Consider the following 21,264-nt stretch of genomic DNA (forward strand, 5'->3'; position numbering starts at 1 on the left):
TGCCTCAGCCTGGTTTGATGAGCAGTGCCTTGTCCGCGCCCAGGATTCGAACCAACGAAACACTGGGTCACCTGCAGCGGAGCGAGCAAACTTAACCACTCGGCCACGGGGCCAGCCCCTAAAAAGACATTTTTGATCTGTTATTTTTTGACCTTCATGAGGAAAGAAGGAGAAAAATCAATCGTTAATAACCCCATTTTATAGAGAAAATAAAGAGGTAGGCTGCTTCAGTGACTTCCCAAAGTCACTCTGGTAATTAGTAAGAGAATTCTCACTAGAAACCAGGACCGCAGAACCCCAGGCCACGCCATTCCTCTTGCTGTGGGTTCTTCTCTGGGCTCGTAAAGCCAGTGATGTCAGATCATCACCAGGGGATATTTTTCATCCTTACCATATCACGTCGAGCGCTGCGGCTTTGGACTGAGACGTACCCGGACTCAAATCTCACTTTGCCACTCACAGAGTATGAGTCACAGGAGAGATTGTTTGCCTTTAGAGACTGTTGATTTCTTTTTGTGTAAAATGGACCTACAGAATAGCACCCGCCTCATAGAGGTATTTGAAGAATTAAATGAGGTAAGATATGAAAATACTTAGCACAATGCCTGGCACATAAGTATTTAATGAATGTTCATTTTTTTTTTTTTTGGTAAATGGACAGGAAGGTGCAATACATTCTTACTTTGAAGTAATAATGTGTTCCAAGCCTTTAGTGATGACTGATTTAAAAAAAAGAAAAAAGTGGATAACCACAGCTGGCTTAATATTCAATACAAACCTCCCCCTAGACTAGAAATGGAACAACATTGCAAAACTGAAATGTGGACCTCCCGCTCCCCGGGACTGGAGGCAGGCGGCAGCGGGGCGGTTCGGCTCCTGCAGGAGAAAGGAGACGGAAGCCTTGCACCTGAGGAGGGCCAGCAGCAGGTCCAGCACTTGCAGCCTGGGGCTGGGGCGGCACTAAGCCATCCCTTAAGAGAGGAAGCTGTGGAAAACTGCTGCCAACAGAAGCAGCTGTCCATCAAGGGAGAGCACAGACACAGTGCAGCAGGGAGGGGCCTCGTGAGCCCATCCACTGGCCGAGTGAGGCTGAGATCACCCACTGAACGGGAGGTCTGAACAATAACGTAAGCCCTAACCCTGGGCAGTGGGTGCAGGCAGGTGGGCGAGGCAGCCTCCGACTTATGGACAGGGAGTCTGGAGCACAGAGGAAGGGGGAAATAAAAACAGAACAAGCAACCAAATCAGACACCTCAAAATGATTCTGCAAATCTGTTGGCTTCAAAAAGCTTTTGGTTTATAAAACACGCAAAGACATTTGATGCTAAGAAAAAAATATTGATAATGTGAATTAAGTCCAGGAATTAAAATGGGGTATCTATCTGAGAGACACATTAACATAGGTATGTTTACAATGCTCAGAGATAAATACAGGAATCCATTCATAACAAAAACAAAAATTGTGAAACAAAACCAAGCAGAAATAAAACAAGGTAATATAGTTATGACTAAGAAGAATAAATTCAATACTTTGGAAATAAAAGATGTTGTTATTGAAATTAAAAACTTTAACAATTTAAACCGTAAACTGGACACAAAGAGAGAATCAATGGTCTGAAGCATAGTGCTGAAGAATCACCCTAGAATGTAGCATGGAGAGATGAGAGTGAAAGTATGAAAGAGAAGTTCAGATACGTGAGGGATAAACTGATAGATCTAAAGGCTAAAAGCTTTCCAGAATTGAAGAAAGATGTGTGTGCCTCAGATTCAAAGTACCTACCAAATGCCAATAAAGGTACACCAAACTAAATCTGTGACTTGAGAGCAGAGTGAAAATTGTGACGATCGCCAGGGAGAAAGGACAGATTATTGGCAAAGCCCTGGAAACGAGAGAGACTGCTCATCAGCAAGAGATGCCAGAAAACGGCGGACTTCCAGCACTGATGGAATCACTGTCAGTCTTGAACCTTATACCTGTCTAGACTGCTGTTCAAGGTTGGATGCAAAATACAGACATCTTCAGGCATACAAGACACAGAACTTCATCCTTCACAGACCTTGGTTGTTAAAGGTTATATCTCCTCAAGAAGAAAGGAAACCTGAAGGAAAGACAAGAGCTAGAAAAAAAACCAATGCTGAATACAGGAATTAATAAGATATGTTAGTAAATGTAATTAACAATAGATTATAAGATACAATAACTAAGTAGGGGGTACAATTTTAGTAAAGCAAAAGAATAAAAGAACCCTCTTAGTTAAATATGCTTAGTTTATAGTTTGCTGTGCATGTTATGTATTTAAAGGCAATTACAAAAATAATATAAATATAATCTTTAGTTTCCAAACTTTCCATGGAAGACAAAAATTGGCAATATAAAAAATTCTATCAGTTCAACAGAAGATAGAAAGAAGGAAACGAAGAAGTAGGTAAAAAGGAGGATAAAAGAAAACACAATGTGAGATGTACGTACTAGTTCAAACATGAGAATAGTAAGAATTGTGATCACATCTACCAATTAGCTGAAGATAGAGGTTAGTGGAATGAATAAAAGACAAAAGTCGACAATAGTCTGCTTTAAAGAGACACATATGAAATAAAATTATACAGATATGTATAGAACAAAGATAAGAAAAAAGATACAACAGGTAAATGCTTACTAACTAAATTTAAAAGGATAGATAGTATACTATAGTTACTATACTATGATAGCTAGTATAATATTAATATGAGACCAAATAGAATGTAATGGAAAAAGCATTAACAAAAACAAACTAGCAGCAAAATATATGATCAGAAAAGAAGTGATAACAATTGTGAACTTTTTGATATAGAGATTAGGGAAGAAAGAAAGACATGATTAGCATTTATAAAACTATGTCCCTGGACTTTATTTTTATTCACTTCAATAAATATTAGTAAATCCTAGCAGAATACTCCCTTGAAGTTTTAAAGGCTAGATTTACAAGGAAATTCCGTTTTTTATGGTGAGTGTTTAAATCTGGCTGAGATGGTCCATTTTGGCTGAAAAAAATATATATAGGCAAAAAAGTTTACTTAGACAAATGAAATACAGAGCCAAATTGGTTACTTATGAATTTTTGTGTCTGTGCATCCTTAACCCAAAATGTTAGAATTAAAGAAGGCAATGAAGCTCTTCTGTAAAAATATCTATTTGTTCCAGTGTCGGAGGCAGAAGGTTGCTCTGGATCACTTTTCTGACACAAGATTAACATTCCTTATGTCATTCAATAGGGTGTACAATGGAAGCATGTAAACTGTAGAAGTTCATTCAGTGCGACCCCTTGGTATTGTTATTAATGCTCATCAATAACTCATTCAGAGCTCCACAATCCTGGCTCCCTCTTCTGAGAGGCCAAATTCTGAAAATCCAACAAGTTCTGGGTCAAGGATGGACATTTTGGGGCAGAGGTAAGAGAGATCACTGGAAATGTGAGTTAGAACGAGCATGTGCAGTATGGTACTCTCCCCTCAGCCAGCTTAGTCCATGACCTCTTTGGCCTGAAAGGAAAGTAGTATTATGCACCTTGCCGAGTTTACACACTCAAACCTGGAAGCTTTTTTTGTAGCATTTATAGAAATTATTGTGCAGGAGTCCTAGCCATGAGGTCATTATGACCTTTGAGAGTAGGAACGTTAATGAATGAATGAATGAATTAGAAAAGGGTCAGTTGATCAGAATGGGTAAGAACCTTTAGCCAGCCCCCAGCCCTCTCTCTTCTCCCTGTGGTAGGCACAGGGATCAGGCTGGGAGTTGAGGGGCAACAGCCGGGGATGGATGACAGAGAGCAGGTGTGCAGGTGCGTGCCTGCTCACACACTTATATCGCTTGCAATACACATACCAGAAAGAGATTGCTTTCAAAGACAAACTAAATTGACTTGCGACAAGCTCTCAGTTGTTTTAAGCTTGTTCCCAGTTTTGTGGGTCACCAGACCCAGACATGTTGGCACATCTTAGTTAGGCCCTGGGGGAAACAAGGCACAGAAGGGCATTCTAATGGAGTGCCAGCTGTAAAAAGATTTGGGCTAAGCAGAGGAGAAATCTGGCATAGGACTGGTTCTGTGCTTATCAGAATAAAACCCCATGCATCGAGGGAGCTTGTTGAATGAACTCGAAGGTCTTAACAGTGTGTAATTGTGATGTTCTGGCTCTTCTGGTATACTCACATTAGCCTGGGAGGGTGATGAAATTTGAGAAGTCTTTGAAAATAAAATACTGTAAGAGTGTATATTTGATTAGCTGGTTGACTGGCCTTACATTTATATTCCATTTTTTTCCTTTCTGTACTGCTTTAAAAATAATTCTTGGTGCCTCATGTAACTTTTCTGAGGCTCATTTTTGTGAAAGAAAAAACCTACCAGACCCTGCCTTCCTCTGAAGTTTGCGGACTTGCTCCTTGCATGTCCAGAAGGAGACAGCTGCAGAGGCAGTGGTGTGCTGGAGCCGAATGGCACTGGCTGGCAAGCACTGATTGTGCATATCTCTTTCCAATCCCACATTCAATGATGCCATGTTGGTAGCTGAAATCAGCCATGATGAGAGTATTTACACCATGGAAATTGGCACACACTACAGACCGGGGCTTTTTTCCATGAAGCCAGTCATAAAGATTTATCAGCCTCCCACGACTCAGAATCCTTAGTCCACAGTTCATTTCCCTGAAAACAACCTTCCAAAGGCTAAGGCAGGGGCCTCTTGGAGACTGCTCTGCTTGGAAACTTGACTGGAAAGTAATGACACCAAATGCACACAGTGGCTTATAAGCATTTGTGTTTCTCTCAGCATAAGACTGAGTACTAAGCCTTTCCTTTCAGGGTTACCATGAACACAGCTACGCTGGCAGTAGAGTACTCTTAAAAGAAAATCTCAACAAAATTGTGTCATTTTGCTGAAGCTCTTGATTCTCTCATATTGTAAAATATTGGCTCCTCACAGTACCAAATTATAATAATTCTGCCTAAATATGCTTTTCCTGTCAATCAAGGAATAAGGTATTTAATAAATATTTATCATATGTAAGATACAGTGATAGGCAATATGCTAGATACAGATGAAAATTGTATATCCTCAAATTATCTTTAAGAAGTGTGTAATTTAGACAGAGAGGCAAGACACGCACACGTGAAAAGTTCTATAGGAGAATTTCTATAACACTGTATAATTTGAACATATCCAGACTTAAGGTCAGACTCAGTAACTGTTACATGAAAATCTATACACATACACACACACACACACGGAGGACACCATTAGAGATTCTTATTACAGGCTTCTGCAGGGCGGGCACCAGAAGACAAAGACAGCATTATGTCATAAGGCAAAACTTTCTAAAAATCCTCTTTGAATACCTTTTTCTTTTTCCAAATGATGACTCCCACAGCATCCACCTGTGTCTCTCCTTCTCCCTCTGCTTCTCTGCCTCTCTTTACCCTCCTCCCTGAGGCCACGTGCTGGTGGTCCCTGCCCATCTCTGCAGAGAGTCTTGAGAGTTTGGCAAAACAAGTACCTTTTGGGAGGCCCAACCTCCTTAGAAAGGAAAGGAGGGAAGGCTGTCGATTCATTGATTTGAAGCACTTCTGCCACAAACGAAAGACAGCAATTCAACAAGTGTCCTAAGGAATATTTGAAATCAGAGGCTAACAGTTGGGAGTTTTAAATTCAGAGGGAGATGAAAAGATCATTTTGGAGGAGGAAAAGCTTTAAGGAGAGAGTAGTCAGTGAGTAGAAGGTCTCAAAATAAAAAAGGCAAGTGGGTGCCCAGTGTAGCCCTGCTCTCCTCCATGTTGTCCCCTGGTGCCTCACTGAGGCAGGCGCGCCGTCTCCCAGTGGAGAGTAGAGGCTGCGTTTCAGGTGGATGCCGATCCCCCTCTCTTGCTTTTCGTCTATTGGGTACTTCCCCCCTCCAAAACGACCCTTAGTCCCTGACCCTTTTTCCCTCTCCCCAAAGAGGCGCAGTCATCTATATTCATGGACTGAGTAGAGGACAGACAGATTTTAAGGACATCTGCAGGTGAGGGTTGAAGTAGGGTCATCTCTCAGGCATTTGGATCCTAACCAGGGCTCTAACTGCTGGTGCATTTAGTGGGAGAGTTTTTCCAAATAAGTTTGGGATGACAATGCATTTGAAGAAGAGATAAGTGTGCTTGCACAGTTTTACACGCGGACCTCAGTAACCAATGACAGAGTGGCTCTGCCATGCTGTTCAGGTCACAAAACGTCGGCTACCACAGTCACTGGCATGTTTTTGTATTTTTGTTCCAGTCAACTAGAGAAATTTTTAGAACAGTTTTTCTTCTTCTTGTCAATGCAGATTCAAATGACTTTAGTGTAAAGAGGCAATTGGGCAGAAAAGCTTATGGTCAGCCACCTTGCAAAGTCCCTAACTTGAGAATTTTCAGCCTCATCCTCCAGCCTGGTTGATAAATTCAGAAATCTCACTCCACCATTATCAATTATTATCATAGATCCAACGTTACTCAGTGATTCTCACACCTGCCCATGTCTTTGTGATGATAGAGCTATCAGCACGCGACATGGGGAGGCCAAGTTATTACAGAATCGCTGTATGAAGCCATTAAATTAACAACAACCTGATTCGCTTCATGTTCAGGTCTGAACATCTATAATAATCTAAATGGCTTCTTTCATGCTAACAATCAACGAGTGAGTACTCCCACTCTGACAGTATCAAAGGCACTTGAGTCATTCAGCTGAATCTCGTCAGGGATTCCAGGATATCCAGCTCAGCTGGATTCTGGATGATTTTCCATCAGCGGCAGCAGCTCCTTCTGGCCGTGTGACCTTGAGTGAGTTCATCATCTCCGAATCTAGCTAAGGTTAGCCATGCTGTTCTAAACATCCAGATTAGCTATTAGGTAAGAAATCACTTGAAAGCTGGAAAGCTCTTATACAATACATTAATGACTTAGATCCTCTTGGCTGATGTGAAGGCAAGACCACAGTGAACCACGTGCTGGCCCTGAGAGCTGGCCCTGAAGGTCGCTTCTCAAATACACTCTGTAGCATTTTTAGGATGGTTAACATGAAAACCTGTGAGAGGTTTTCTTAAGAAGATTATTTATTTTATCCTTGTTTGTAATATGTTGCCCTGAAATAAAGTAATATTGTGGACATGGCATATTAATAATATGATATACTTTCTTTGACCTAGATAAATTTTGGGGGAAAAAACAGAGATAAACCATTCCCCATATTCACTAGTATTTTTCATAAAAATAACATGCAGACAGTGAAGCCGTTATCCACATGATCCACACATGATCCCATACAAGAGAGATTACCTGAAAAGAAACACAGCATGAGAAGAACAAATTTTAAAATAGCTCAAGTTGCCTGCAGCAACTCTTCCTAAATTCCTCTTTTTCTCAACTATCAGTAAGTTCTTCCTAGTTCCAACCTCATCTCTTTCGCCCCCTTTCTCCTTATTCTGCATCACACAAGGTTAAGGACAGAGCTGGCGACAGCAGAAATCACCCTAGAGGATGGGTTGGAGAGGTGAGCCTGGGTGGGAAGGCCAGAACCCTCGGTAAGGGGAAGGGGGAAGCCGGGTACACTCAGGAGTTTTGACTCATCACAGGCATAATGATGCAGCAAGAATTCTGCCTTGAGTTGCTTCAGGCTTCAGACATGTCTGGGACTGGCGTCCTGGAGCAGAGTAGAACTGCTGAGGCTCTCTGTATGAGGCACCGAGGAAACCCTGACAAAGAGGGCAGGCAGAGAGAGAGAGAGTAACTTGTGCAGGACACAGGCAGGCTTTGGAGAGGGGGATGATTCTGAATAGGGCAGGATAGCAGCCTCTGCACTGTCCCCCGTCCAGGTCCTGTGGACTCCTGCCGGAATCCTGAGGAGAGCAGACTGCAGTAAAAGAACAGATGAAAATGAAAGGACTGGGACATTGGAAGAGGAAGGCATCATGGGAGCTGGGGCCAGCAGCTGCTGCCGAGACAGGAGACCTACCTTCAGCATGGGAGACACGCTTTCCACAACAGACATCAGTGCACTCTGGGCAGACCTTGCAGGGTACCAGCTGGGGTCAGCATCCTGCACCTTTGGCAAGCATGCACTGAAAGCATAATTGATGGTTGTAGAGTCAGAGGTGATGGACGCTGGAGTTGGAGAGGAGGGAAAGGTCTGATTCCCCCAGAGCAGCCAACAGAACTCCCTGGGAATGTCCGGGGCACCTCTACAGGGAGAGGTTGAGAGCCCCAAGAAACTCACTGTGTCTTGTTTTCAGCCTTCCCATTCACATCTTTTTACGCGTATCTCTGAAGAGTGTAACATAAGTGTGAGCGCCCCCACATGCTCCATTTTTCTCTCAGGCTCACCCTGGGTTAATGACAGGTTAAAGTTTGCGATCTTAAAAGAATTAGATAATTTTTTAAAAGAAACATATGTTAGAGACCATTTTAAGCCATCACATAACATGTTGGCAGGTACAACCTGCAGATATATGATCTGGTTTAAGCTTTACTGTTTCTTGTTGTGTGTGGCCTTAGTTTCCCATTTGCAAAATAGGGGATTGACATGGATGATAGGAGATAGCTTTCAGCTCAGAGCCTACCTTCCCTCAGTCAGTCACCCAGCTATCTGCTTGTTAGGCTCAGACAGAAGCAATCCAAGAACTTGGGGAGACGTTGGCTTGGACGTTGGGTGAGGCTGACTGGTAAGAGGGAGAAAGGTTCCGTGATGAGGGCCCAAGGGCCCAAGTGTTCAGGTCCAGAGGGTAGATTAAGGTATTGATAGGGGCCTTGGAGCTTAATAAGGAAGACAGAGGAAGCACTTGCTAGAATTTTGGTGCGATGGGCACGTCCTATTGGAGCATCACAGCTTGTCCCTGGCAGAGTCAGTCCCAAAGTGGGACCCAAACTCTTATCCGCTGAGCTGGATCTTCAGACACTGGAGAGCCCAGGGGTGCATGCCTGCATGTGCCCAGGAGAGTGTACCTGTGTGGATTTCCAACCAGAAAAGTGTTGTTAGTTAACATTCAGTGAAGAAAATTTGGAAAATATAGAAAAGTACATAGAAAAAAGTGTCATTGACCTACAATCCCATTACTTATAGGCTAAAGTTATTAACATTTTGCTGAATTCCTTTCTTGTCTTTTCCTATACAGAGCTGAAGTATTACTAAATTGCAATACACAATTTTGTATCGTACTTTCTTCCCCTTAGTATTATATGACAGGAAATATAATATGGCTACTTAGTGTTTTTTTTATATATATTCATCATAATCTACTTGAGTATCCCAGATTTGAAGAGGAAATGCAAGTGGAAGCAAAGTGAGCTCTTCTATCTCGGGCTGGAGGCTCTGCAGGTGGAAGACAAGATTCGGGAGTGGTTGATCTGGGCTGAGATGGAGCGAAGCAATACTTAGGGAATATTTTGTTTGAAGGGGAGCCAGATGATCAGCCTTCCTGCAGCATGTGCCTCAGACACAGCCTGCCATCTGGGTTGACGAGATGCCCCGTGAGATTCCAGAGGGCCAGAGTGGTGGGGAGGCCAGCAGACAAGAGTAAGAGAAGCCCACAGGGGAAATACGTGCAAGGGAGGAGTGGCCAGACGAAGCAGAGCATGAAGGTTTAGAAGTGAGCGTTGGTTATCAGTGCACAACGCAGCTGGCAAGTCAGCCAAGATGATGGCGGGAGAGCTGTGCTGGGTCTAACCACCAGGAGCTTGCTGGCTATCTTTGTAGCACGGCTTCTGTGAAGTGTGCGGGGGACGCCATATTGCTGGGTGTCAACATGAGTCGTGGGGGCAGGGAAGAGAGACAAGCGGTTCAACAAATCCTTGGAGAGGTTTGGCCTTCTATGGGGGAGAGAACGGAGTGTGAACGTGCTCATTGCGCCCTCCACTGACCTCACGGCTGTGCACCATTTTACAAACATTTCTGGGTCAAAATATGGCGCTGCCTTATATGAGCTTTTGACATTTATCTGATTACTAGTAATATGGAATCTCTTCTCTCATGGTTATTTGTAATTTTACTTGTGTTATTTATGTCTTTTGCCCGATATTCTATGTTATATTAGTCATCATCTTATTCATTTTGAAGGTATATTTATATATCATAACCTCTTTGCAGTTATATTTGAAGCAAATACATTTTCCCGGGTTAATCTTAGAAACAGCCTTTAACAAGTAAAGTTGTTTTTTATTTTTATGTTATAAAATGTCTCAGTGGATTGTTGAGTTTTAACAGAAAGGTGAACAGCAGTGGTTTGAGCTACATGGTAAGGTGAGGATGGCTTGGGGCCAGTGTGAACGATGCTTGCATACTGCGTTTACAAGAACACCATTGGAAGGCGCCTATCCGGCTCAGAAAGCCAGCCTCCCCTGCAGGAAGAAATCCTTGCTGAGACCCCGTGGCTGAAAACCACCACAGGCTTTGGCTTTCAGACTGCCCGGGGCTGATGGACGTGGCCGAGAAGGGGAAGGAGCACGCCCTGTTGAAAAGGCAGGGGAGCCTCATAGATGAAGCACAGATGTGGCAGCCTTAGGGCTGCAGATGCAGCATAATTTCTAAAGTCGCAGGGCATGCATCTGTTGCTCTGGCGCACAGTGGACGGTGTGTTCAGCCCTTCAAAATGGACTTGGGTGCCTTTGGCTTCCTGTCTTTAATGTGGCAACAGGGGTGGCAGCCTGCAGACGAGAAGCTCTGCACGGCAGTTCTCAAAGCCAGGAGTTGGAGGCTCAGCCATAATAGCTTATTGCGGGAGGGAAACGGATGGTGTTGGACGCCAGTGCAGTTGCTCCCCAGACATCTTGGGACACCACTGTTTGTGATGGATGCATCTGAGACACTTCTGTTCACTTAGGCATTCAGTCATTTAGCAATTGTTATTTGAGCACCAACCCTGTACAATTCACTGTCACTGTTGCTGAGCTTGACATGGTTTAATCTGGGAAGGGGATTGGAAGAGACTGTGCCAGGAAGAACGTCAGTGGGGAGGCCCGTGGAGTAAATCCACGCAGGTGTGCAGGGCACTGAACCAAGGCCCACCACCGGCACCCAGTCACCAGAAAACAGACATCGTCACCCACAAAAGCCCAGCACCCTACCTGGGACATCCTGGCACTCAACCGATGTTGTGGCACCAAGGACTAGACCTGATGTCTTTTCTGAAACCAAACACTCAACTATTGATCTGCGTGCACTTCGTGATTCTCTAACAGCTGAAGGTTTCGACCACACCTGCCACACTCTGTGCCGCCTCAGGGACCTTGCTGGGTGAGCTGGGACTGCAGTGTGACGGAGGCGTCCTTATGAAGTCGCTCTGTGCAAGGCTGACTGGCCCCCGTGGCATTTGTTAGCAATTAGCTGGGCCAGATCATTCGAAAAATTTGAAATGCAGGATCGGGAGGTGTATGTGGCAAACTTGGCTATTTTTCTCGGGGTTTTTGTCCAGCACCACTTTGTTGCATGCTGTAAACATAGTGGTTAGCAGTGTGGCCTGTACGCCCAGAAAACCTGGGTTTAAATCCCACTTGCTATCTGTGTGACCTTGAGCAGCTGAAGTAAGCCTCTGGCAGGCATTGCTTTCCCCATCTGTTAGATGAGGATAGTGAAAGTACCTACCGTGCAGAATTGCTGTGAGAAGCAGGGAAGCTGATGAGAGAAAGCGCTGCTATATGATTATTACCATTGTGGTTGTTATTCTAGGCAGCAGTGGCAGCTTATGCTCTGCCAGCGCTCCTTCCTAGGAGAGCTCCGAGAGCAGGCAGGCGATCCTGCAAGGCTCTAGGACGTCACAGCTCTGATTTCCGGCTCTGTCCCTCAACAGAGCCAGGCCCCTCCCCACACTCCCTCTCCCGGCCCCAGGCCCAGGCAGACGGTGGCTCTGTTCCATGCATGGGCTTTGGAACAGAAGACTTTGCTATTTTTGTTTTCCTGAAGGGACAGCAGCTGCTGGGTTGCCCTCACTGCTGTGCAGCGATGACACTTGGGCTCCGGCTCCAAGAAGGAAGAACTGGCAGCTGAGCAAAGAAGTTGAGCCTTAGAGGAGGAGCTTTGCCAGCCCTCTGTTTGCATGAGAAGGGAACTGAGAGGAGAGTGGAGGGAAGGGCTGGGCTCCACTTCCACCGTCCACCTTCGCGGAGCTGGCTGCCGACCTGCGCGTGGTCTGGCCCAGCTGCATTTCAGCAATGCTCTGCTGTGGGTGGGCACTTGTTCCACGTAACTCTAAATGAGTATTTGCAAGAGAGAAGGCGACTTTGTCCTTTTTTCACCTCTTCTTCCCCTCCCATCCTAGAAGCTGGGAGGTGGGCTGGATGCAGAGAAAAGAGCATTGTTCTTAAATCTTCTCCATAGCTCAAGGACTGAGAAGGAAAAACTGGAAAGGCAAACTAGAATGATTGCCTCATTTATTTTCTCTTTAAAAACATAAAAGGTACCCTGAAACTATGGTTCAGGCAACACCATGTGATTTCTTCCTTTCCACATGGAAATATTTTGAGTAAGAGATCTGTTTTCTATGTTGACATCTGCAGGTTTTCCATCTCCAGTGGCAGTGAACTGTTGTCATTCCTGGAAATAAGAAGCACAGGGCCCTGGGGCTGGTCTGCCTGGTGTTGCGCTCCTAAGAGCGACTGTGTAAAGTTGCTGGCTCTATGTCCAAGGTGATCGCTTAGAGCAGTGGTGCCCCACAGAACTTTCTGCAGCAGTGGAGTACGTGCTGGACACAGCAGACGCTAGCCACGTGTGCTGTTGAGCACTGAAAGTGTGGCTCCTGTGACTGAGGAACTGACTTAGTTTACTTTAAATTTAACTAATTAAATTTAAACTAGTTTTTAAATTTTAACTAGCTAAGTTTGAATTGCCACTGTGCTGGAGGGTGCTGGAGAGCAATAACAAAACCAACTGCAGGTGGCACCCACAAATGTTGACTGAATATCCCTACCCACGGAAGAGGGAAAAAGGAAGAAGTGAAAGGTCTCCAATTCCTGAGCAGCAAGTTTCTCCTTCCACAGCAGCCATTCACGTGGAACCTGTGCGTTTTGGATATTTGGGATGATCATTTTTCGCTCCATCTTTCTGCTGTGGGAGTAGGGATCTATTTGCTTAAAGAGGAATGAAGTCAAGACTGCATTAAAACACAAAAGGATGTTATCTCCTAGGGTAGATAATATTCCCATCTAGAAGCTCTTCCTTCCTCTCAAATGACAGGGTACGGTCAAGAGCTTCTTCGAGGGTGCTAAAGTGACAACCCCGGGGCCCCTTCGCATCTCAGATGAGTAAGCGAGCGTGCCCTGGAGCTTCAAGAGGCGGAGCGTTGGAACGAACACTGGAGTGGCCATGAGGCGATGGTCAGTGCTCAGTGTCATCTGGAAGGTGACAACACGAGGCTGCCGCCTGGGGCTGTGTGGCAGGCTCCTGGTGGGGTCCCGTGGAGGAATGAGAGGCTCAGTAGCTGCCCTGAATCCAAAGACCACAGAAAAGGGGAAGCCTTGAGGAGAGAAGGAGGACAGCAGACCAATAGGAGCCCGAGGGAAACCAGGGTCTGAAGAGACATGAGTAGACGGCCAAGAGCAGGGCAGCGACTGCAGCGATGACATCTCTAACATTAAGGTGGCAGGTCTTATGACGTGACGATGGAGCATCAAGTAAATGCAGAGCCTGGACAGAGCACCCCTGAGACCAATAAGCAAGAACAGGTGAAGACAAGTGCCCAGGACTTGGGCTGGGACTTGGGCACCAGAAGAGCTCCTCCCCACTGGGAAGGGACCGGCTGTTAATAATCGAACTGCACACCTGCAGTGTGTTGGAGATTTCCCATGCGTTATTAAGACTACAGGCAGATCCTATTATCCACATTTTATGGATGAATATGCTGAGCCTGGGAGTGACTGGGAGTGAACATCCTCCCGGCTCTTGTCTGACTCCGCTGGCCTCCCCTTCTCAGGCTGCCTTTGGAATTAATTCTTCTCTTCCAGGTGTGGAAATGTTGCATTTCCTTAGGGATTGTTCCCGAGTGCCCTTTTCCTCTCATCCTCTACGCAGCGCAGTGTTAACTACTCTCTGGCAACCCCACAATTTCCTCTCCAGCCTGAATCTCTCCTAGTCGAGGAACAGCAAAATTGACCTAACGAATGGATGAGGAAGGATCCTTAGACATTAACACAAACATTCGTAATTTATTAATTAGAAATGCAGAAGGACAAATAATTCCAAGAGCTGCTTTTAATTTAACCAATAAAATAAACTACTAACTGGCCCAGTAAAGAAAATAAGAGAAAACATAAAATTAGAAATGAGGAAATATTTCAAGAGACCACTTTGCTTAATGCCATGCTGACCCTTTTGAAAATCTAAATGAAAAACAAAATTTTCTAGGAAAATATGTATTACCAACGTTCACATCACAAGAGCATCTGCAACTAGGGTTACCACATTTAGCAAATGGAAAACCAGGGCCTCCCCTGTTCAACCTGAATTTGAGACAAATAAGGATTTTTGTTTTTTTTTTTTGCATGGCCCATGCAATATTTGGGCTATACTTATACTAAAAAAAGTACTGATTGTTTTCCTGAAATTTATGCTTAACTGGATGTCCTGCATTTTACCTGGCAGCCCTACTAACACAGGTAAATTACCGTGGAGAAATATGAGGAGCTTGTCGCAGGCTAAAAGAGCATCAAGATACCATGTTTCAGATGAATTACAGGAGTCAATTCAAGGGATACTTCCAGCTCTACTTAAATGATTCCAAAGCATGAAAAGAAGAACAGCTCCCCAGTTATGTTTACAAAGTTGCAGCACACTGAAACCAGACCTGACAATTACGATAAAGAAAGCTGTGGGCAAATCTGTTATGAATGTCCGTGATGAAATCTTAACTGTGATATTAACAAATATGGGAGAATGATATTTTCCCTTAAAATTGACAGACTTTAAAGAAGAAAGTAACTTAAGAAAATTATTGAAAGTGATTTTACCAGGTTTTTTGTAAATATCTGTATCTATCTATATGATATACATAATTCTTAGCTATAATTCACTTATATAATAGATGTTATTTTCTAGAATCATCTCAAATTAAACTCATTGCTTTGACAGTACTAGTCAATGCCATCAGATAAAAGGAAAAGATAAGGCATTAATACTTCAACTGAGGAGACAAATTGTGACTATTTTTAGACAATGTGATTGTTTACATAAAATGCAAAAGAGTTGATTGAGGGAAATTCTATTAGCAATAGAAGATAATTCAGTTAGGTGGACAGGTTTCAAAATTAATATCACATTCGGTAGCATTTCAATAAACAAATAGTATTTACCTATAAAATATAATGTGGCAAACTATCTCATTTATAATAGCATAAAAAAAGAACACCTAGGTAGAAACTGAATAAGAAATGTGTAAGACCTATATATTAAAGAAAACTGTAATGCTTTCCTGAAGGACATAAAAAAATAAATTGAATGAATGAAAGACCTTATCCTATTCTTGAACAGGAGGATTCAATACGGTAAACATCAGTTTACCCTAAATTAATACATAAATCTAATGTAATTCTCATCAAAATACCACCAGTAACTTTTATAACTTGGCATCATATTTCTAAAGTTATCTGGAAACAAACTTGCAGAAAATATATAGATTCCTGTGTATACCCAACAATTTTGGAGAGGATACATAAGAAGCTGTTTATAATGTTTACCTCCAGATGGCTAAAATGAGGGGTACAGAGTTGAGCCAGAGACTTATTTTTTATTTTATGAGTATCTATACTATTTGATTTTTTCATGTTACTTATGTGATGAAAACAGTAGTTTTTATTTCAAAAGAGCCTTTCCCGTTATGTCGAGTAGTGATTGCTAACTCACTGTTCGGTAGAATCACAAAAGGGTGCAGGCATCAGGGTCTTTTCAAAGCTCCCAGTGATTCTCGGGGGCAGCTGAGCGTCATCGCTATGGAGTAGTTGCGGGAGTGCTTTTCAAACTTGTGGGCACAATCCATTCGTCATGAAATCGGCTTAATGGGTTGGGACCAGCATCAAAAAAATCCAGCTGAGGAGAAACTTGTGTGTGAGTGTGAACTGGGTTGTGATCTAAGATGTGTCTTTTTCCGTGGGATGCAATCTAAACGATCAGAAAACCACTGCGTTATGTGACTGAAACTTTGCAGGCCTTGTGAAACGCTTTATCAGAATTTGTGTGAACTATTAAAGGCTTTTCACAGTTTAAAAATTATATTGTAATTCTGTCTTTTGTTCATTTATTTAGGCATTCATTCATTCATTACTATTCAAAGATCAAAAATGCCATATGTAATTACTGGTGCTTACATGATGAGGACAGTGCTTGACTTAAGTCAATGCTCAATAAATGCATAATGAATGAAAGAATGAATGAGTGATTAAATTAATTATCAGGTAACACTTTGCCTAGTTTTCTCCAGAGTTCTTCTTATAAAGCAGGTTTTCTTCTCCCTTCCCACTCCCAAGCTTCTAATTAAATAATTACTCTGGGTAGACTAAACCAAGAATACTTGGATGGACATCCCAAATTCAACCTAACAACCAAGACAGGACTTCTGCCTTTGCTGACATACTCATCACAGTGAGTACTGTGCTCTGGGTTAGGCCATACTGATTCTGGTCACATCCACGTTATTGTAGATCGCATTGGTCTGGTCCTTTCCATGACATAAGATACTCATGAAAGATAGAACCGGAAAGAATTTGGCTGATGTGGGTGAGCTTTATTCAAAGAAACTTATGTCATTGATGGTTCTCAGGTTGAAAGTAAGGTCTTCAGGAAAACGTTTCAATTCTCTATACAACCAACTTTGTGTAACTGAGCAGTTTATTGAACTACCATGTTCTCAGCCCTGGGCAAGGTGCTGCAGGAAATATAAGAAAGTATCAGAGTTACTTAAACCATGTGGTACTAATTATAAGTGAGAAAGACATTCAGACTGGGCAGAAACAAAATGAAATGGGCCAAATGGAAAAGTCTTCAAATCAAAAAGCTAGAAACATGAGACATCAAACACAGGAAGTACAATAAAAGTACTCAGGTAACATCCTCAAGCCTGAAAACTGGATTCGTATTTGCCTAACGCTTCTTCATTAGGTCCTTGTTTTGCATAGCACTTGGCAAACCGTGAACAGAATGGTCCCTGGGAATTCTCTCCAAGGACCGCAGGCCTAGCATGTTCATTCTGGCGAGTCATCTCATTGCTGCATGACTCATTGGCTTTCTGGGCTCTTTCCTCCTCGTGTCCCCCAGATCACACTTTCTCCAGAGTTGAAACGGACAGAGAGAGAAAGAATATGTCTAAGGCTTTATTAAATTATAGCATAAACAAGCCAGAGGTCAGAGTGACAACAGTTGGCTTCTAAGGGCTTTCTTGTGAAGCAGACAGCTGTCACGAAGATTAGAAAAAAAGGAAACCTAACAGTAGAGGCAAAACTTGAAAATTTCAGAGTTAAAAAACCTATAGAAACAGACGAAAAGAAGAGAGATTTAGTCTAGAAAAGAGAAGATTAAGGGATGGATTTCATTAGGGTCAAAATGTATGAAGGAAGATTTCACAGGAACGGGAGACACCGTTCTTTTACATCTTGAGCTGAAGTTTGAATGATTGACGCTAGATCTGAAAAAGTACACGTTTATTTCTTCTTTATTTATTCAATAAATATTTATTGAGTGACTCTTATACACCATCCAGTTGTTAAATATTAAATTCTCTTTACCCCGCGGGTGTATGGCACTGACGGGGTGGGAAATTTTACGAGACATGATCTTTCTCTTCAAGCGCTTCTGTTGAATGAGGCCCTGAAGGAGACTGCATAACTGCTTCCACCAGGGGTGTTTTGGAAATGAGATAATGAGGCTGAGCATAATCACATGACCCAACTAGTCAAGCCATGAGAACACAGCTTCAATGTATCTATTACTTTCTTTTCTGAGGCTCAGCAAGGTCAAGAGAGCTGTGCAGTTGCTTCTGAGAATGGGTGTGTGCAATGATTTATTGTCTACTGAGAAACGGAAAATGAGGGCAGAATGGTTTTGTGGGAACAAATACCTTTTACCAGTTTAAGACTAGCAAAAAGTCGAGTACTTAACTTTGAGATTAAGTTTTTAAATGAGCAAGTGCTTTCCTTATTGTTTCCTCCTGAAGGCAGATATTCCCATTGTCTGCAGAGTATAGATGGAATTGTGAAATAGGATTCTGTTAGCTCACGTCTGCTAAGAGTGGTCACGGTTCCAGAGGACTCTCACCTTACCAACAGCTGCTCGGACACGCAGAAATGGTCTCTTCCCCCGGAGGGCATGAACAGCAGCCCCCTCCAAACTCAGGTCTTGACAAACCGGTACAGACTTTTCAGTTTATGAGAACTTGCCTAGAGCTAAATAAATAAATACTGCTTTTTCTACAACTGTGGATCCTCTAAGGCTAATCAATTTTCAAATTAACATGCTCCAAAATGACTAATTTGGAAACTTGGCCCTATGGGGGTGCAGGACATGCTCTAGGTACTTAGTGACTCATACGAAAGGCCAAATCTTTCCACCTTTTTATCAGACACATTTCATCAAGATGTTACCCTTTGTAGTTCAATATGGCACTCACAATCACATTATTACCCTTTAGCTACCCTACTGGAGGGCTGCAAGAATTATTACTTGGATAATTTTTTGGGGTGGCAGGATTACCAAGCATAGCCATGTGAAAATAAATTCATATTTAAAATTCTTATGTATGCATAATAATTATCCGAACACCACTGAGCTAAAATTAATGACTCTGTATTTAAAGCATGGAAGTATTTAAAATTACCTGCCTGATGACAATTTTACTTAATCACATTAGAAGTATCTCTGATTACTTCTTGTTAATTGCTACTTAGAATCTGGGAGGGAAAAATGTCTAGAAATTTCCAGGTAACAGGTTACTTAATTGCCAGCATCAAACTAGTACTCAAAATAATATTCACACCCTTGAGCCAGCCACTTAGCAATATGTACTGAGAGGTGTCTCTGGTACATGGTGTGGAGGATTGTTCTGGGTGGGGAGATTTGAGAACATCTCCACAGTCTAAAACAGCAGAGCAAGAATAAAGGCCTAGAAAGAATTGCAGCAACACCTGGGTCTGGGTAGGTATGTGTCGTGTGAATCACATACCTAAGTGCCGGGGCATCCACCCAATGCTACCACCTGACCGTGTTGTCTGTGAGATCTGGGGACCAGCAGGGTCATATTTCCATTACATGAGACCCTGGGCTTTTCTCCCTTTATCCCCTCCTATTCATCTTCAGGTTTTTATGCTTGTGTTTTGTCTGTCTCTACTCACTTGAATTTAAGCTCCATGAAAGGAGAGATTTTTCTTTATTTGTCCACGGATACGTTCCAAATGCCCATCGTACCTGGCACATAGTGCGATCTCAATAAATATTTGTTGAATGGATGAAATTAATAATTTCTACAATGGACAAAGACAAGGACATCTGTTCAGGCGAATTTACAGATTCTTTTGAAGAAAATTTCTGAATCAATATGGATGTGTGTCTGTGATATTTTTCCTTCTGCTCTTAGACTCAACTTTCCAAGCCTAAAAGGCACTGGGGTAAATCTCTTTGTAGGCACAAGAAGGACAATCTCAGGTTTCAAACTGATAGTAACAAGGGCTTGTGAAAAACAAATCTACCTTTAAAAATAAATAAAAAGGAATAAGACAAGTAAGCTGGCTGTTCTGGAGGATAACTTTGCAAATTGGTTGAAAAGTGAAAGAAAAAAAATGGAATCCCCAACACCAAGTAACCTGTCTGAGTGAGTTTTTCTTTAATAAACTAATTTTTGACTGGCTTGACTCTCTTCGTTGGAGAGGCCAGGCCAAATGAAATTCGAATTGCTTCTTCTTGGAAAAAGCAAAACAAAATCTTGGCTGCCTTCTGATGCAAACTGTCAGAGCAGATCCTAACTTCAAATCATGGAGCAATTTATAGAGAAACAACCGCCTCCCTGGAAGCACGTGCCACACGCACCTAGTCACACAACGAGCTGATGAAGCCACTCATGCATCTTTGGGAACAGACCTTGTAAACACATTTTTTCTTTCTTTCTTTTTTGTAAAGAAATTGAGCCAATATTAGCAGTAACTCTGCTAATATTGCTATTTTTTTTCCTACTGAAAGACCTTTGAGGCCTCTATTTCATAGTCGAGTACAGGTTCTCGTATTTCCAAACAGTCCCCATTCGTATTTAATACAATTGCTATCAGTTGCAGTGCAACGACTGAGAAAGATCCATTGTGTGAACATTCTAGGTTTAACGTGGGATTTCTCGGCACTTTCTATTCTTCGTGCATCAATCTGCCTTGACGCATAGATTCCTCAGTCAAAAGGAACACAATCTAATTTCAAAATGACATAAATGGGAAATTGATGGGTGTTGCCTTGCAGGCAAAACCTCACCCAACAACTAGTCTGATCCCATGAAATGGAACCATTTGCAGAAAAATTCTCAGAATTTTAAACTCAAAGTCTCATTTCTCCCATCTTTAGCTTTTCATTCCCTTTTTAACAGTGGGTCTTGCTTTTTTTACCCGACAACACTTTTCCCTGACTTTTCTCCATCTCTGCAGCATTCCTATGGCCACCGCCAGCAAATGGTGACTGGGACGCTGCAGCTTTGCCCTTAATGCTCTGAGGTCTCCAAGGGAGGGACAACACATGCTGTCAGCGTGTGTGTAGTCCTCCGCTCTCTTCACTCAAGAACTGAGTCTTCATGGCTGCCTTTAAGGCCCTCTGGACTTCCCTGTGCATCCCAGCCGGGCATTTGGGCATTGGGCATTCGACGGGGGCAGCTGCGCTGTGTTTTCTTGATCACTGGATTCAAAATCCATCATCTGCCTGAAAGGCAATGGTGTGGCAACTCGGAAGCAGGTGATCTCACTGAGGAAGCAGGTAGCAGCCAGCAATTCACCCAATGGCTCGGTCAGTGAGTTTCCTGGTTTAATTCTTGAGTTTTAGTTAATTAGCTTTCATTTTCTCTTCACAGCAGCGTTTTAAGGAGTTCGGCTGTCCCAGCTCCCTGCTGCAGCTGCAAACTGAAAGGCAGAGAGAGATGAGAGAGAAAGTGGAACAAGAATGTATTTTGAAGAAAGATTTCCTGTGAATATATTATTCACTAATATATTTAGTCATAGGAAGAATATATTTATAAGAATTCTGAATGTTTAAGCCTCTTAACAAATAGATTCTTCATGAATATAT

At 42.8% G+C, this 21,264-nt stretch overlaps 1 protein-coding gene across 1 annotated transcript in view; it reads right to left on the reverse strand.

Annotated features, from left to right (window-relative positions):
- The window catches only part of L3MBTL4 (L3MBTL histone methyl-lysine binding protein 4), a 306,581-nt gene that overhangs the window by 12,215 nt on the left and 273,102 nt on the right, over positions 1–21,264 (reverse strand). The window contains 3 exon segments of the mRNA XM_070221201.1: positions 7,999–8,147; positions 12,941–13,100; positions 13,212–13,455. Of these exon segments, the coding sequence (XP_070077302.1) occupies positions 7,999–8,147; positions 12,941–13,100; positions 13,212–13,455 (553 nt within the window).

Source organism: Equus caballus, chromosome 8 (genome assembly GCF_041296265.1).
Source record: "Equus caballus isolate H_3958 breed thoroughbred chromosome 8, TB-T2T, whole genome shotgun sequence".
Classification (NCBI taxonomy): domain Eukaryota; kingdom Metazoa; phylum Chordata; class Mammalia; order Perissodactyla; family Equidae; genus Equus; species Equus caballus.